This window comes from Carlito syrichta, unplaced genomic scaffold (genome assembly GCF_000164805.1).
Source record: "Carlito syrichta isolate Samal-C Ts95f unplaced genomic scaffold, Tarsius_syrichta-2.0.1 Scaffold305211, whole genome shotgun sequence".
NCBI lineage: Eukaryota > Metazoa > Chordata > Mammalia > Primates > Tarsiidae > Carlito > Carlito syrichta.
The window spans coordinates 459,651-478,548 of NW_007249307.1; the positions used below are offsets into that span (position 1 = coordinate 459,651).

General features: G+C 39.3%; 1 protein-coding gene across 4 annotated transcripts in view; it reads right to left on the reverse strand.

The window, feature by feature from the left end:
- Window positions 1–18,898, reverse strand: part of SMARCA2 (SWI/SNF related, matrix associated, actin dependent regulator of chromatin, subfamily a, member 2) — a 193,369-nt gene that overhangs the window by 172,064 nt on the left and 2,407 nt on the right. For all 4 annotated transcript variants that reach the window (XM_021714086.1, XM_021714085.1, XM_008061339.2 and 1 more), the window contains exons 2-3: window positions 7,122–7,382; window positions 2,684–2,813 (exon numbers count right to left, since the gene is read on the reverse strand). Coding sequence is in view for 2 of the 4 variants with exons in the window: in XM_008061339.2 (XP_008059530.1) it covers window positions 2,684–2,813; window positions 7,122–7,346 (355 nt within the window). In the remaining 2 variants the exon portion in view is untranslated. The remainder of the gene's footprint in view (window positions 1–2,683; window positions 2,814–7,121; window positions 7,383–18,898) is intronic.

The window sequence follows — 18,898 nt, forward strand, 5'->3', positions numbered from 1 at the left end:
CTTCTTTATGGCTGCATAATATTCCATTGTGTATATGTACCACATTTTTTTTATCCAGTCCAGATTCGATGAGCAACATGATTGGTTCCATGTTTTTGCTATTGTGAATAGAGCTGCAAGAAACATACATGTGCAGGTATCTTTTTTGTAGAATGATTTGAGTTCCCCCACATATATTCCCAATAGGGGAATTGCTGGGTCATATGGAAGGTCAATTTCTAGTTCTTTCTGAAAGAACACACTGCTTTCCAAAGAGGTTGCACTAGTTTGCATTCCCACCAGTAGTGCAGAAGCATTCCTTTCTCTCCACATCCTTGCCAGCATCTGTTATTGTTTGTTTTATTAATGATGGCCATTCTTACTGGGGTTAGGTGGTATCTCCATGTGGTTTTATTGCATTTCTCTGAGGATGAGTGAGGCTGAGCACTTTTTTATGTGTCTGTTGGCTGCCTGTATATCTTCTGAGAAGTCTCTATTCACGTCTTTTGCTCACTTTTTAATGGGGTTGCTTGTTTTTTTTCCTTTCCGTGCATTTGTGTTCCTTATAGATTCTAGATGTTAGGCCTTTGTCAGATATAAAGTTGGCAAACATTTTTTTCCCATTCTGTGGTCTGTCTCCCTGCTCTCTTGATGGTTTATTTTGCTTTGCAGAAGCTCGTTAGTCTGATGAGGTCCCATTTGTCTATGTTATTTCTTAAGGTATGGGCATTTAGGGTTCCGAAAAAGAATTGGTTGCCAGTTCCAATTTCCATAAGAATGTCTCCTGCGTTTTCTAAGATTCTTATATTTTGAGGTTTTACATTTAGAAGACGTCATTCTTAAGTTGAAGAAGGAAGTCAAGCGATCAGAGAAATTTTAAGAGAAATAAAAGCAAAACTGCTCTCAATTATGTTTTGTACATTTAAAGAGTTTTAGTGATTTTGTTTTTGGGGTTACCTAGGGCCCCACTATTAAAGATACTGCAAAGCCAGGAACAGAAGCAAGCACCTGGCTTCAAGAATCACTGAATATAACTCATCTACACCTCCCAGGTTTTAAAAATAAGATCCACATCAGCTCTATGAACACACCTGGCATCTTAGAATTTAAATGATAAACCTGGATGTGTTATCTTAATTCATTTGTAAAGGTGAATGGATCTTTTTTTTTTTCTTCCAGTACTGCAAAATGTATCAATGCTAAAGCCTGCTTTTTTGACAGGGTCAAAATTCTGTGAGTCATCTGCAACAATTATGTCTGCCTGACACCAAAATTCAGATCAGAGTCGGGACGTTCAAAAGCCTGCTCAAGTATGAGTGGAGAGGCATGCCTATGCCTCCATGACTTGCCTATTTATATTTCAAAAAGGAAACAACTGTGAATACATTCCTCTAAATCCTTCCAACCAAAAAGTCTACCCTCAGGTGGATGGCTATTTGATCAAGGACAGATGAAAAACTCACACACTTACACAGGATTACATACAACAATATGAAAACCATAAGCCTGAATTAGAATGTCTACATATTAATGTTAATTAGCACTGCTAATGTCAATTAGTACTAGACTAATCCATGCCCTTCACATGTTGAAATGACCACACGATGATTCTGAAATCAGGCTACAGTATATTAAAAGACTTTGAAATATCTTAACATGCATATTAAGGCAAGTGAGTGAAAGAAAGAGGACACATAAGGCACAAAGGAGAAAAGAAATTATTAAATTATATATTGATTTGGCCATTGTTGTGGGCTGAAGTGTGTCTCCTTCAACCCAATATGTGTAAATCCTAACCTCTCTAGTACTTGTGAATGTGATGTTGGAAATAGGATTTTTGTAGATGTAATTGAGTTAAAATGAAGTCATGCTAGATTAGGAAAGGCCCTAATCCACTGACTAGTATTTTTATAAAAAGAAGAAAATCTGGACACAGACAAACACACTGGAAAAATATCACATGAAGACTGAGGTAGAGACTGAAATGATGCATCTACAAGTCCAGAAATGCCAAGGATTACTGGCAACCACCAGAAGCTAGGAAGAAACAAGGAAAGGTTCTTCTCAAAAGCCTTTAGAGAGGGCATAGCCCTTGATTTCAGACTTCCCCTCAAGAACTGTGAAAAAGTACATTACTGTTGTTTTGAACCACTCAGTTTGTGGTAATTGGTTATGGCAGACCTAGAAGCCCTAGCTGCTTGCAAACAATAACAGGATTTCCCTGTCAGAGAATGCTGCCTTATAGACAATGTATAAGCGTGCAATTCAAGAGACACAGGTGGTTCATCCTACCTTTGCATCTATGCTGTTGCTGAGAGGCAGACCTAGATTCTCTCTCTGGTCTTGTCACTGATTGGATGTGTAAACTTAGGGAAACAAAGTAAATTCTCTAGCTGTATCTTCTCCATCTATAAGACTGAGGTAACATCATTTACCCTACAAGATCACAATAAAGATTCTGTATAAAGTACAAAAAGCACTTTTCAGAGTGCTTGGACACATGGTGACTAGTACAATTACTTGGACTTTGGAAATAAAATTTCTCATATAAATCATAAAGTTGTGTTGGTGTGGATTACCATAAGTAAAAGAACCCTGCTGGATTCAACCTTCCTTAGACACATTCTTTGGAAGTCATAATTAAAATATTCAAAAGGAAAGACAATGGTATGGAACCAAAATCAGGTATGTAGCAGACACAAACCTTGGCTGTGTTGATCCATTGGACTCTGGGGAGGGCCCATGCCTGGGTGAAGTGGTCGCATACTGGTACCCTTCATGGATCCACAGTGGATATCTTCCACAATCCCCTTGTCATGCATACCATCAATGGGCTGAAACATTTAAAGGACATCAGTTAAGACACCTCTTTAAGGCACAATATTTCTATTTGGAGCTTTAAGATCCCTCCCTAAAGTCTTAAAAATGCGGCACAATCACTTGTTACTTATTTTTGGTCATATATTTTTAGACCTTATGGGTGGGTTCAGCAAAACCATCTATAAATCAAGTCAAAAATCAAGCTTTAAACAACTGATGTTTTTGTAATTTCAAAACTTGCCAATAAAAATAAAGTCCTGTTTACAAGATAGACAAATATAAGCCATTCTTGCATACCCTTGTAAGTAGTCTTGAAACGTGTTATATGTTGAAGTTAGTCTGAAGTCTGAAGGAAGACTATTTTAAAAGTCTATGATAATGTTTTTAAAAAAATTTTTTTCCATTGGAGGGGAAAGAGCTATGGAAAGTTTACAAGTTGAAACCAGAAGCTTCCATGACAGTTGGAAAGAGAGGAACAGACAGGGCAGAGCAGTGAAAGGGGAATGAGTACTGAAAGGGAAGGGGTGTGAAAGAGATAGATGTGTACTAAGAGGGAGGAAGAATGAAAAAGGTTAAAGACACAATTTGGAAATAAATGATGAACATGGGCCTGGACCCAGGACTTGAGGCCGAGGACATAGCAGACATACAATGAATAGCTATTTGAATTGATGTTAATCCGATCCAGAATTGAGCAATGGAGCATGTGCTTGAAAAAGGAAAAGCCTATTCCTCCCCAAACTGTAATAGCAATTTTCAAAACAGCCTGAAAGAAATATTTCCAGGAGTTTATAGAAACCAAATGACTTCAAGCAAGAAAGTATGAGTGTTTGCAGTTTTGGAGAAAAGAAAGTTAATTTCTGCAGAGTCAAAAGTATGCACTTGAAAAGAGGAAAAATTTACCATAAAGAGGATGTTCAGAAGAAAAATGGGAAGAATCTGGTATAAAGAGTGTCACTGAGTCTGTTAAATAGTAATAATAGAGAGGAAATCAAAGCAACACAGCAGATGTATTTAGGCCACTTGTTTATTTATTTCCAGTAATGTTGAAAAGCAAAAAGCTGAAGCTCAGAGGGAGAAGGAGGAGCAAGACAAGAAATAAAGCTGCCTATGAGAAAAAAAAAGGAAGAAAGTAAAGGCATCTGGTCAGCAGGTGTGAGCTCGAAGTGTTCACACATGTCCTCATGCAGGGAACTATCTAGGGGGCTGGGGCTAACGAAAAGCAGGAAAAAATGCAAAACTTGCAGAATGAGAGCAAAGCAAATTGAAAACAAAAGCATTGAAGGGGGCTAGGTAATAAAACAGAAGGGATCAGAAGAAATGATAAGCAATAGAAACAATCAAGTAAAACAAAACAAAACAAAACAAAAACTGACCCAACATTCCCAACACTTGTACATTCAATCTTTTTTTTTTTGAGTTGGAGTCTCATTGTCGCCTAGACTGGAGTGCAGTGGCTGCTCTCGGCCACTGCAGCCTCGACCTTCTGGGCTCCGGTGATCCTTCCGCCTCAGCCTTCCTAGTAGCCGGAATTACAGGCACGCGCTACCATGCCCGCTGATTTTTTTGATTTATTGTAGAGATGAGGTCTCGCCAAGTTGCCCAGGTGGGTCTCGAACCCGCGGGCTCAGGCAATTCACTCACCTCAGCCTCCCAAAGTGCGGGATTACAGGCTGAGCCACCGAGCCCCGCTTATACATTCAATTTTTAAATGTGTAAATAACAATAAAGGTTAGCTAAATATTTCCTCCAAGTTTTATCTTTCATTTGGAAGGAGAGAGCTCTTCAAATCATTCTGAATTTATATAATCCACTTGAGCAAAGGTTTACAAGTGACAGATCAGATCTAGAATACAGTTCCCTAGTTAATTTAATCTAAACACAAGATAATTTAAGGACTGCAATATGCCAATATGTTGAATAAGTCCCCTACAAAATATGACATGAAAAACAAGCAGCTGGGCAACCCCTTCAGGTCCCCTCCCACTATGGGAGCTTTTCTGTCCTCTCAAAAAATCCTGCTTAAAAAAAAAGAGAAAACAAAAAGAAAAGCAAGCAGCTTTATTTCTCTCTATATTTGATAAGCTAAAAAATTAATTTTAAAAAAGGATGGAGAGAACTGGGCTACATTAAAGGAAATTAAATGAAAAAAGTAAGTTTCAGAGTAACTAACAGAGATAATATGATTCTATTATGGTAAAAGAAAAGCCAAAAAAAAAAAAAAAATCACACCCATATATACATGCCTGTGCTTATACAGTACTTTTACTGAACAAGAATAAAAAATAAGGTACAAAAGCATGTACAACTAGCTGTTACCTGGGTGAAGCTGGGATTAATCATTTTCTTTATTTAGCTCAATATTGTTTTACTTTTCAAAATAAGCATATATTACTTTCTTGATTTGAAAATAATCAAATAACAAAATTTTCAACAAATGAATCTTCCCTTTTGGGCTCCGGTGCTCTACCTTAAGATTGACATAAAGTCCTGCACAATTAAGAGGTAAGACCTGCTCTTTTCTGTGTAATCTTTTTGTTTTAAGCCAATATCTTCCAATCCCTGTCTACTGTGATGGTTAATTTTATATGTCAACTTGCCTTGGCCACAGGTGCCCAGATATTTGATCTAACATTATTTCTGAGTGTGTCTGCAAGGGTGTTTCTAGATGAGATTAGTATTTGAATTGTTAGACTGAATACAGAATATTGCCCTCCAAAACATGGGTGAACCTCATCCAATCCATGGGGGGCCTGAGTAGAATAAAAAGACAGAAGAAAGGAGCAGTTACTTTCTCTCTCTCTGTCTGCCTGATTGCTTAAGCTGGAACATCAATCTTCCCCTGTCCTTGGACTGGGACTTACACCATTGACTCCTCTGGTTGTCAGGTCTTTGGACTTGAGCTGAAACTCACATGATCAGTTACCCTGGGTTTAGGTCTTCCAATTTGGACTGGAACTATACCACAGGCTTTCCTGGGTCTCCGGCTTGCTGACTGCATATTGTGGAACTTCTCAACTTCCATAACTGTGTGAGCCAATTCCTCATAATAAATCTCTTTCTGTCTATATCTCCTGTTGGTTCTGTTTCTCTGGAGAACTGTGACTAATATGCCTACTTAATATCAGGAGGCAGCCCCATCACCCTATCCATCTGTTGATGACATCAAAAAGAATGTAAAACCTCTACTTGTCTCATTAGGTAAAACCTTCAGGTAGTGTGCAATGCCCTCATGGATTTTCCTTGGTTACTGCTAACTTTCAAAGCAAATTGTCATAGAGGATCTTATTTACTTTCTCAAAAGGCTGTTCTCTTCTCTTTGCATCTTCTGTGAAAGTATAATGCCAAATTGTACAGATATGATCATCCCCACAGCAACAATCTGAGTCTCATAAACAGAGGATCGTTATAACCTTAGTCCAGAAACAAACAGCTGGACGTGAGTTTTGTAAAATCAGAACCTTCTTCCAAAGCCAGAATAAAACTGCTTCACAGAGAGACAGCAATGCGCATTTTAAGGATTCCCTAGAGACTGCTTAATTTCAGTAAAACCTTAAAAAATTCCTTTAGGGAAGGATTTTTTTCCTTGTACTCTTTGGGATTCAAATTTTAAAAATAAGTGCCAGTCATTTTAGGGCAGGATAATTTTCAACGTGTTTATAAGTAGATGATGTAACTTACTTAACACAGATAGAAAAAACAATAAGACTTATATACTAGTTTACTTATTCACCATGACAAAATACCTTGAACCCATAATCATAGGACCTAACTGTCAGAACTGCATAGTCTATCTTAGTATCTTAAAACAGCCAGCAACCGGGCTCGATGGCTCAGCCTGTAATCCCGCACCTTTGGGAGGCTGAAGTGAGTGGATTGCCTGAGCCCGCGGGTTCGAGACCCACCTGGGCAGCGAGACTTCATCTCTACAATAAATCAAAAAAAATCAGCCGGGCGTTGTAGCACATCCCTGTAATTCCGGCTACTTGGAAGGCTGAGGTGGAAGGATCGCCGGAGCCCAGCAGGTCGAGGCTGCGGTGGCCGGAAGCGGCCACTGCACTCCAGTCTGGGCGACAGAGTGAGACTCCAACTCAAAACAAAAACAAAAACAAAAACAAAAAAAACAGCCAGCATCTGATCTTCATGTCTGGTACAACATCTGAAGTGATAAAAGTATCTCAGAATGTGCATTTTTAATAATATGCAAGATAAGACAAAGTTCTCCTTTGATTCTCTTCTTAACAAAAAACGGACGGGGTTATCAGAAATATAAGCCATACATGCATCAGGAGACAAGACTGAACACAAGAATAAATTCTTACCTTATGCATTTGATGAATGCCTTCTTGTGGGAAGTCTGCAGACCCCATTGTTGGCATAGGATGTGAGACACTTGGAGGTCCAGGACTTGGCCCCATCATACTGTGGACGGAACCTGGGGATGGTCCTGGTCCTGGACTAGGTCCGAGAATTGGTCCAGGGGAAGGTCCAGGCCCTGGCGAAGGCCCTGGGTGGGGCATCGCACCAGGGTCTGTGGGCGTGGACATCTACTTCTCCTGTCTCTGCCACTCAGTAGAGTAATGCTAAGTTGGAAAGCAGAAAAAAGAACAGCATGTTTTAAACATGATGTTAAGATCAGAATAAAATAGTTGTTAGCATTTGATGGTGCCATTTTGGTAACAAACATCAAACAGAGCTGCCTGCCCTGTCTAGTCCAGATGTTTGAGTGAGCGTGATATATATTCGTCTGCCCTAGTCTTTATGAAGACCACTTGTTTAAAAAAACACTCTAAATGATTCCCCAGAAAGATATAAATCATCTAAGATACAAAAAGACTCACTGGAGAAACTCAAGTTTAACACATAAGCAGAATTCTAAACAAGTTTGAAATTTATTACTCAAGTCAACAGATGCTCTCCATTACTTACTGGCTTGGACACCTTACAAGTCATTAACCCCCCAAAGCCATTAAAATATAAAACCCTTAAAAAAAGTATCCAACCAAGACCCATTTTCATAAGTGAATGGGCATTCAAAACTTCACAGAGAACTCAAGGTAGTTAAAAGGGGAAAAATACAATCTCATAAACTTGAGAATGAAAGAGAAGTTCCAATCATGGAAAAAGCAGAGGCTATGGGAATTAGATAAATATGGTTCAAATACCCACATATGCAATTACTAGCTAAGTTATTTAACGTTCTTTCTTCTGAGATTTAAATGTAATAGTATGTATAAAAAACACAGCTGTGTGCTTGGAACAACAGTCACCCTTATTTAGCATTATTTCCTCCACCATCTCCACTGTACCCGAAGTGACCAGAAGGGACAGTGTAAGATGTGGTCCTCCTGCCAGCTAATTAATTGGAGCAGAGATCACTTGGACAGTTAAGGCCAGAGATCTGTCCCAGGCCTTACTCTGGTCAAAGATCCCTGAGTTAAGTCATCCATAACTACTGGATCAGAGCCCACCACAGACTAGATATGGAAATTCTGGTTCTCCACTTTCAATAGAGCAACATTCCACCACCCATGCTCCAAGGCTTCTTGGCATCCCCACTAGGGAACTGCTTCACAGAGTGGGTAAAACTGCACCTTGGATATGAGCCAAAACAAGTACATAAGCTGTTTTCCAGATTCTGATAGAGATCAGTGATCCCAGCAAGATGACTGAATACCACTAGTGATAGTAATTGTGCTATATTATGATGTTACCTTGGAGGCACACACCTATAAACACAAAATTTTTTTGCTGTCAACCTCACAAAAAAGCACAATGAGATATCCTAAGTAATTTGCTTACAGTGATTTTACTCACTGATTAGTGACAGAGATGAAATGAGATTGTAGCGACCTAATAACCCATAGCAGGACTCTTTCTATAGTGGAACAAGGGGTTAAAGGAGTAGTCCAATAAAACCATATTCATTCTCTTCCTTGCTACCTACTGTACTGTCACCTCTTGCTGAGTCCTGGGAAGGCAAGGGCTTGCACTTCCCTCCTGTCTCTGGAGTACCTCTACCCAGAGTATAGTAAATGCTGAAAAAATATCTGAAGAATCGGCCGAAGACAAAATTTCAAGGGCAAACTATTACCAGAGTTGATTTAATGTCATAAATTAAAAACTAGAGTAGTCAGTGTTGTATAAAGAAATCTTTAATGTTTAAGCAAGAATTTAAGCCATTGTAATAAATAAATTATGGCTAAAATGGGAAATAGTGAAAGGCTACTACTTCAGAGTGATTATAAGCAAGGAATCAAGATAGGACTAAGAAAACCCAGTACAGGTGGCTCCTAAAACAACAGGGGAGCTTCCACCCTGAATTACACCCTTGAATTCACTAAAGAGTCAAATGTTATTATATCTTCTTCGTGAATAACAAAGCAGGCGGAAGTAACTTTTTTTTTTTGCTCCCCCCCCCCCACAGGTTCAGTCAGCATTTTAAATTTAGGAGACTGACGTCAGTTCAGGGGTACTACAAGTTATAATGTTCTTTCATGTTTATCAGCAAAGTAATATACCCCTTTATTTTTAAGTGAATAAAAGGAAATTGCTTACTTCCTGTTATGCTTTACCTTGAAATCAACTTCAATAGATATTACAGTAATATACCACAAGTTTGAACATTGAAGATTCAAATGCTGAAGTTAGTTTGCCTAATATTCCTACTTTTCAAGTTTTATATTTTAATATATATTAGCCCATAACACTACTTTCTGTATGTATTATCACTTCCATCTGGGAATCTCAGAGAATGTTGTAATTATTCATATATAGTCCCATTAAAAAGCTCCTCATTTTTTTTGTTAAAGGAAACTATTAAAAACTTCTTAGGGGGAGAAACTTATTAGAAGGGAAATGGAAAATTATGGGCATATAAGTGGAATGTTAATATAGGAATATGTTATGTAGAAAACTATTTAATAGGAAGAGAATCCTCAGATGCATGGACTTCAATGAATGTGTATGGCTCAGATGAATAGTATAGTTGAACAAATTAAGACATTTACCCTGTGCCACATGGCTAATGAATTGTGAGGATCTAGACTCTCATAGAACATGAATGTGATATTTGCTGCCATCGGACTGGAAGTCCAGAGACCTGGATTCTGGTCTCAGGGTTACTATCAACTCTGGGGCCCTAGAAAAAGTACTTTTCCTCTGGGGTCTTGGCTTCCTTTAGGCTCTCAAAGGGCCCTTCCAGTTGTCTATTCACGAGTCTACGCCTGCTGCCTCCAGGGAATCTGGAAGACTTCATCCAAATCTGTGTGTTATAGACTTTATTAATGAGGCACCATGGCAAAATCAGGGCTATCCTAGGATCTGTTCCTGGTTACCATCACTCAAGTGTACCCAGGAGGAGGACCTCTCAGCCATGAGGCCTGTAACCCTAGCCTCTTCATTTGCAATGGCAACTTTATTTCACAGTTCAAGTACATAATTAAACTTTCCTACAGTATAAAGAAACTTGGAGGCGAAAATCACAAAGAGACATGAGTCTCAAGCAGAGGTACATGTCATTCCCAAGTCAGTGTGGTTAAGGTTTGGAATCCAGTATTGAACAAGTTAGCTTCTTCATCACCAGTCCTGCTGATGTCTCCAGGAATCCTTGCCCCTCTCTTCTCCACAGCACTAATGAGACAATAAAGCTAGGGTGGTGATGGTGACATTAGGCAGAGTAGAGGCCTGGTAGAAGGGATGGCCCAGATAAACTTGATAGGGTAGTGGCAGGTCTGGTCACATAACACTCAAAATCTATTTTTATTTTGTGTTGGGGGGAGGAGGGAGTTTTGCATTGTCACAGAAAAGAACGACCTGTCCACAATTATGCGGCTAACATAATGACAAAAATGTGTCTGGGGGAGGGGCACAGCAACCACACCATTACACATGCATTGCTTGTCCCCTATCCTCCCCTGGACCAGGGCTCCCTGAAGGCCAGGCTGCCATGTTTTTAGTTAAGAACTGGCTAACGGTACACCCCTTTTCCTTCTTACTTTCCTACTTTCACAACTGGGGAGTGTGTGTTTTTTAAAAATAAAAGACCTCCAAGGAGCTTTCCAGAAATCCAAACACCACAGTCATCCTCCCTCAGCCCAAATTTCCTTCCTCAGCCTTAGCTGAAAGGCTCAGCACAGCCATCTGCATATTAAAAGGAGTTCAACTTCATGGAATTTTCAGGGTCACCACTTCAACCATGACAACCATGACAAAACTTATGCTTTACTGTTTAATTGCAATCAACGGAAATACCAAGGGCCCCCCACATGTGTAGTAATATTTAAACATACCTGCATGTGCTTCATAATAATTCTGGTGACTTGAATTGAGGAAGCATTTTGTCACACCCCCACTGAAAAGATTAGAGTATTAAGCAATGAAAGGACAACATGGTTTGCCCAAAGTAACATCTGTAACAGGAGAGAAACCACAACCCTCATCTCCCAGCCCAACACTGGACTGTCACATGGAACAGACAAGTCATCCACCAGGATGGAGAGTTTTTACCTGGGCCAGAGAAATGTACAGGGATGGGAAGTGGAAGACAAAGAATGATGGAAACAATGGAAGACATATCTTGCAAAGACTAGACTTTGGCTGTGATAACATATTAATTTATACAAGATAGAGGAGCAAAGAGAAGCCCTAGAAGATGAGAAGAAGACAACGTCATAAACTGAAAAGGCTGGTGACGTTTAATCAAACATCCAGAAGACCCACTTATTTTTATTCCTAACCATACTAAGTTTCCACTGGGTTCAAGGCATATAGGGTGTTTAAAAAATGAAATGACAGGGCTTACCCCAAGACTCTGAAAGTCTGATATGGAAAAAAAAAAAAAAAGACTTTTGCATAGATAACAACAAAAGGGAAAAAAAGATCCTGCAATACATGGTGGGGGAGGGGTGCAGCTAAAATATCCAACACAGTCATAGGGTGGGAGGGATTACTTTCAGCTTAGAGGGTAGAGGACAGAAGAAGGGAATTAGGGAGAGTGTAACAGAGAAGGTGGCGTTTCAGCAAGTCCCTGACATTAAGGAAAAAAAGAAGGTTTCCTAGAAACTTTTGTTTTCTAATCACAGAGAAGAGTGTGGGAGAGCACACCAACCTTCACAATACCTCTTAAATTGCTCTTTGCCAAACTTCTTAAGAAAGCACTGGGAGATCCTGGATCTCTAGCATGTCTTTTTTCACTGCTCGCTTTGCAGAAAAACTTTGAGGCCTGGGTCAAAGGTGGATATCAGAAATAAAAGTTAGGTCCAGTCCACATCCCTTAGAATATCTCAGTCTTATTAAAGTGTTCTGGCTGTTACAGGAGAACTCTAAGGCTCTGGTGGTAGTTAAGATAAGAGTTCTTTTTATGTCTGTTTGCTGATTCAGAAATCTCGCCTGACCCGAAGGGCTTCTTGTTTTCTATGAAGTTTTCTGTATAAATGACTTGATAATTCACCCACAAGAAGTAGCAACATTTCTAGAACTGGGCCATAGGCACTGCTATTCTTAACAGGGGTGTGTGGGGGGGGGGGGGGGATAGGCAAAAAGAACAATAGTGCAGATAAATGAAATAAATCTACCAGAAGTTTCTTTTTTAGAGGCCAAGGTTGTCTAGATAAGTAGTGAAACATTACCAAGGCCCATGCTGCTTCTTGGTCTGAGATGTGCAACTTTAAACAATGCACAATATGATTTGTGCCATGGATAAAAATTGTACTGGGTGGAAAGCTGACATTGTAAGTTGCTCGACCAAGACCCTAGACCATCACTGAAAACATTTCTTCAGCATTCTCATGGTTATTCACGTCAGTTTGCCATTCATTTCAATGTCAAAATTTTTTTTCAAAAGTTAAGTAAAACTTTGCTCTGTTTGATGGGCTTCAATGAACTCTCCTTCATCTTTCAATCAGGGAAACAAATTAGGAAGTGGGTGAGCTGCTGCCTTCACTTTAAATAAACTGCCTTGGGAACTGTCCCTGCCCAGAGTCCGACCTGGCAAGGCTCGGAGGCAGCTCTGTGCACAAGAGATGATAACAACAAACTCAGCAGCAGCTAATTAGTCCCCCATGAGCCCCAGGCACTGCCTTAACAGGATCCGGACTCTTAACTTTAGCACGCCTGTAGATACCATGAGGTACCATCTCACAAGAGTCTACCTGTGACACAATTACATGATCCCTCAATGAGAGCCAACAATGTTCCCACAAAGGAAACATAGTTTTCATAAGGGAATGTATAAGAAAACCCAAAGTGCTAGGAGCCCTTTAGCAAAGCATTCCTCAAATCCAGGACTCCTGTCCATTGGTAGTTACAAAAGTAATCACAGCTAACTGTCACTTCTAAAATTCAGCTGAACCCAAACTGCTAGGCAACTGGTCAAAACAAAAGCCAACAAATCAAATCAACAAGGTAATATTTCTTGTATATTTACACACATGCCTGTGCTTCCTAGGTTAGGTCCTTTGGCAAGGCAACCTCATTTTGGATGCTGATAAGAATCAGTGAGAGCCACTTCCTTGACTGTCTGTCAAGATAAGTTTATACAATAAACATGTAAAAAAGAGTCTGAAATCTAAACTTAATAACTTCTGGTTGAAATGGCACACTTTTACTTAGTAGTAAAACTTGACCATCATATGCTAAATGAACCAAGGCTATCTGAAGGACAATCTTTATATATGTCCAACTGACTTTCATAGTAGCAACAAAAATTCCAACAGTGACCTTTTAAAGTTCATTGCAATTAAAATGGATAACAGCCATTTGTTATATTAATAAGCCTTAAAAAAAAAAAGTCTACACAATAGTTCATTTAACTTCTTTGAGATTCAAGTTCCCTATCTGCAAAATAGGTATAAAAGTAGCCAGCTATAACCTCAATTTTGATATGAATAAAATAAAACATTAGATATGGAGACATCTGGTGAGTTATCATATGCAAATATGCACTATTGCCAAGATCCTTCTATGGGCTTCAATTCCCATCCTGGTCTCGAATCTACAATTTGCCAGATTAATCTAAAATAGTGCTTTGTTCATGAAGTCTCTTGCTCAAAACTTCTAAGAGACAAGCCTCCAATACACACTGGATAAAGTATTCATGCTTTGGCCTAGAAGTCAATTCTTTCTACAAACTCTGACTTTATCTTCTGAAAATTCTCTCCAACTGGAACCTCGTGTGCTAGGCAACCAAGTCAAAACAGGTACACTGGTCTTCTCATCACTCCTTCAGGCCCAGTTCCCGTGATCTCAGGGTTCTCTTCTATTCTGGGATGATCAGCAACCACCACTCCCGTACCTACCCACCTCCTACAACAATCCTATCCCATCGCAAAGACCTTATCTACCCCATAAAATCAAGAACACTCACCCTGGATCTCTCTCTGTATCATATGGCTTGTAAAGCTTACCATGTGCTATCCATATTAAATATGCCATTATGAATATTCTATTATGTGTTCAGGTACATTCTTTGAAACACATAAATGATGAATTACAGGTAATCTATTTTGTGCAGAATTTTGGACTTTGCTGAATGGCATTTTATTTATTTATTTTGGAGTCGGTGGTCTCTGTCACCCAGGTTGCAGTGTAGTGGCACTGTCAGGGCTCACCACAGCCCCGACTGCCTTTAGGTAGTCGCTCTACCTCAGCCTCCTAAATAACTGGGAATATCCACACATGCCATCACATCCAGCTAATTTTTAAATATTTTTAGAGATGAGGTCTCGCTATGTTGCCCAGGATGGTCTTGAACTCCTGGGCTCAAGCAATCCTCCCACCCCGACCTTTCAGAGTGATGGGATTACAGTCGTGAGCCACCATGCCCGGCCTTAACAACATTTTAGTACAGCACAACAGCAAACCACAAAATAGTTGTGAATATTTGCAAAGCCATTATATGCCCAGTTCAGCAAAGTGGGGGTTGGGGTGGGAGAGGGCTTTCCTCCTGGATGTTCAATTTCCACGTGTGATAACTCATCTCCCAGAGAGATGGTCAAAACTGAAATAAGGCTGGGCACAATAGCTCACACCTATAACCCCAGCACTTGGGGATGCCAAGGGAGAGGATTGCCTGAGCCCAGAAGTTTGAGACATGGAGAGACTTCGTCTCTACAATAAATCAAAAATTAGCTGGGTGTGGTAACACATACCTGTAGTATCTTCTACTTGTAAGGTTGAAGCAGAAGAATTGCCCGAGCCCAGCAGACTGAGGCTGCAGTGAGCGGTGATTGTGCCACTGCACTTCAGCCAGGTTGACAGACTGCGACTCCAACTCAAACACTCACACACACACACACACACACACACACACATACACACACACAGAAAAATACCATATCAAGTAGGCAAAGAAACATACAATCATCTTGAATCAGAAAAATGCATTCAAAGTGCAAACTAATATGGACTTTCCTTTAGATAACCTGTAAACCACCACATGACAATCTTTTGTGGTTAGAGGGTTTCTTTTTTGCCATTTTAAAGTAATCTTCATTTCTAAATTCTGAATTCAATTTTTTTAAAGGAGGAAGTTGAAGTTATAGTTAATGGTTTTATAACCTTAAATTTTTATTTTAACCTTAAATTATTGTTTTAATTTCTGTGGATCCCATTCATCAATTTACAAAAGGGTCAACTCATTTAAATTAGGCCAGTTTCTAAAGGAGTTTCAAAAATATTACATACTTTTGCTTGCACAGATATACATATTGATATAAGACTGATGCTTAAGTTGATGCTAGTCTACTTAAAAATATAATAGAATATTGTGATTTTGTTTTAAATCTTACAGTCATATAGCCTGATTACAATTGTCCTAATGTCCTGAAAGTCTTTTATATCTAAAAAAGTCATAATTCATATGAAGTTTTAATTATATAACAATGTATTATGAACCCAGAAGGGCATTTATTTATGTCATTGTAGATGTAAAGTCAAAAATCTTCCTTCCAAATGAGTGAATTAATGAGGTACTTATATCAAACATTCAAAAGACCCAGTTCCTGAATTTCATCAGCTTTATTATATGCTTTGCTCAGGTATAATTACTCAAGTATCTTTGCATTATCTTTACAACTTTTATTACTTAAAAGCTCCCTCTAACAAGCATATCCTAACACTTTCAAGGAAAAGTACTATATTAACATGAGTAATAATAAAGTCATAGTACACAGTAATAAAGATGTAAAGTTTTCCAAATCCATGTTGCAAGATTCCATTTAAGTTGGAGATAAATATCTTAGGCAAATAAATATGCTCTCTTTCATAATGACTCTGGCAAAACAAAGTTTTAGACTCCTATACTCCCTGGTAAGCAGGGAGTCACAGCTTTCTATATAGAAAAATAAATATCCCAGGCTTTCCCAATTACTCTACTAAAATAACTTACCATCATCTATATTTTCAACTCACAACTACTTGTGGATTGACCTATGACTTTATTAAATGGCTAGAGATTAGAGTTCCTTAATAAGAACTCTTCCAAGGAGGACAGAAAATTCAGATCCTCTAATGGCCAAAAACAATCTCTAAGACATAACATTTAAAGAAAAAAATGTAGAAGTGAATTCTTTTACATTAAAATAAGGAAATCGGAAATAGTACCCAAATGTGGCTTTTTATATTAGGAAAATTTTCTCATCTGTTCAGCAGAAATACAACAGGAGAAAAATGTGACTCACATACAGAGTTTTTTAAGGTCACTCATGTTAAGCAACCAATTTGTCCCTGTCTTCTCTTAAAACCTTCTTGACAAGAAACAGTGGGAATCAAATCTTTTAGTAGTTAAATCAGGTCCTACCAACACTCCAACACTCCAACTTGCTAATGCTGGGAAATAGTCCATAGCATTATATTTGTGATAATTCAGTTGTCCTCACGGTAGCATGTCAAGATGTCATAAATAGTGATTTATTATTTCTCTGGAGTATCAAAATGCTGCTGACCTAGGAGAGTTTGACAAAGGCCTTGTTTACAAAGGAAGACTTCTGTAGGAGGGAAAAAAAAAAAGCCATGAAAACACTAGAGGACAGCACCATTTTTATAATTTATGAAAGTCTTCTATTTCATGGTCTTGCTCGAATACATAGAAAGCCTTTAAAATGAAATGTCAAAACATTACAGTAACATAAGGGGGTATCACAATTACCTTTTAGAAAAGAATGGGATGGGCTTTTATATTGGTCTGTAGAGTGACTTACCTTAAACTTAATGAAAGAAAAAAAAAGCTTAAAATAATTATCTGTAAAAGTGTCACTTTCTACTTATACCCTGTCAGAAATACTTTCAACAGAATTCAAGCATTAACAATACAATACAAGCAGAGACACTTTTATTTTGGTCAATTCTAAGCCTCAGGTGTTGGTCAAAGCACTTTTCAAGAAACTTGACGAGAAATGCTCAAAAACCACTTTACAAATGAACAAAAGAAAAGATCTAAGGCTGCTTTGAACATGCTCTTGCGGTGAATATTTTCTGTGAAACACCACAGTGCAGCTTAGTCCTGATGCTGGGCTGCAACTGATAGAACTCCTAAGAGAAAGGCTTCACTGAAGGAAGCCTTCACTCACCTCGCCCTCCTCAAGGCTTCTGATAGCCCAAACTCCTAACTTATTTTAAATGTGCTTCACCAATATGGCATCACTCGTCAATGCCCCCAACAAGGCAGATGGAACTCTGATTAACAGGGTTACCTTTTCCCCTCAGTGGACTTCAATAAATGTCTTTTGGACCTAACAGGTGTCTCAAAATTCTGGTTTTATAATAGCAAACATTTGAGTTGTAAGGGAGCATTAAAAAAAAGAAAGAAAGGAAGAAAGAAAGAAAGTGCAGGAAAATAAAAGAGCAATTAGATTTTTTAAAGAGAAAGTGTGTCTCAATTTGCATAACAACGCACCAACTAGGCTTCAAACCTGCCACACCTCTTAACGCTTCATCCGTGTGCTAGAGGTAGCCCAGAAAGCTAGAGGTAGGTTGAAAGTCCTATGCTGGCCAACAAGCTTCAGATAGCAGCCCCCCAAATAGCCTGTGGAAAATAATACTAAAAACATTTGAATGTGCATTTGTAAATATACACATATAACACTGGGCATGGCTTTTCAAAGTAGCATTCTCAGTGGTTTCTGAATTTTAGGTGGCTGGATAGGAATTTTTTGCTATTCAACACCCAAGCAACCATCTCACTATTCACACAAACATTCTGTTCATACAAGCAAGGCACACAACCAGGTGCAAATTTTAAAAGTCCTTTGAAATGAAAGTTGAAATTTAACTCTGCTATTGGAGTAATGCATAAACATTAAAAATAACCACTCAATGCAATAAACAAACGTGCGTCCTTAATGCCTTCCTTGTGCTCTAACATTACACATACAAAGGAATACATGCCTACATAATGACCAGAAAGGAGACAATGATGACTCCTCTTCAAAAAATTACTAACCCGGGTCGCTTTGCTTTTTCCAAAGCACCAACCTCCAACAGGTTAGGAAGGAGGGAAAGAAAAGGCGACAACCTTACAAAACTCTCCCAAAAGTTATATAAACAAAGGAGAGGAGAAGCCCAGTCTGGGCTTTGCACCCATGTGCTACTAAAATTACATAACACCCGGTGCAGACATTGAATAAGGAATGGATTCTGCACAACACCCCCACTCCCTCGACTCCCCATCTTTCCTCCTTCCCTTAAAAAAAATCCAAACGCCTGGTAAGAGCGAGTGGACGACTTCGAATATTTATTTTATTGCAGAGCAAATCCTGCGAGAGTTGGAGGTACGTTTAGGCCCAAAGTTTGAATGTGCAACAGCCCCAGGGCTCAGCGACTCACTCTCCGGATCCGGAGGAGAAAGAACTGACAAGCGACAGCAGTCAGCAAGGCCTTCTTCTTCCCCTTCACGGTGCCTCCCGCTGGAAAGTTTTCCACGCAATCGATCGGAGGACAAGGAGCCCATTTCCCCCGCCTGCCTGACTTTGCAGGAAAGGCGAGCCGGGAGACCGGAGAGGGCTGGCAGGGAAAGAGCTGGAAAGCTCCGCACACAGCAGGCGGCGGCGGCGCAGGCTCCTTACCTGGGGGACGCGGAACAAAAAGGGGCGCGGGGCCCGCG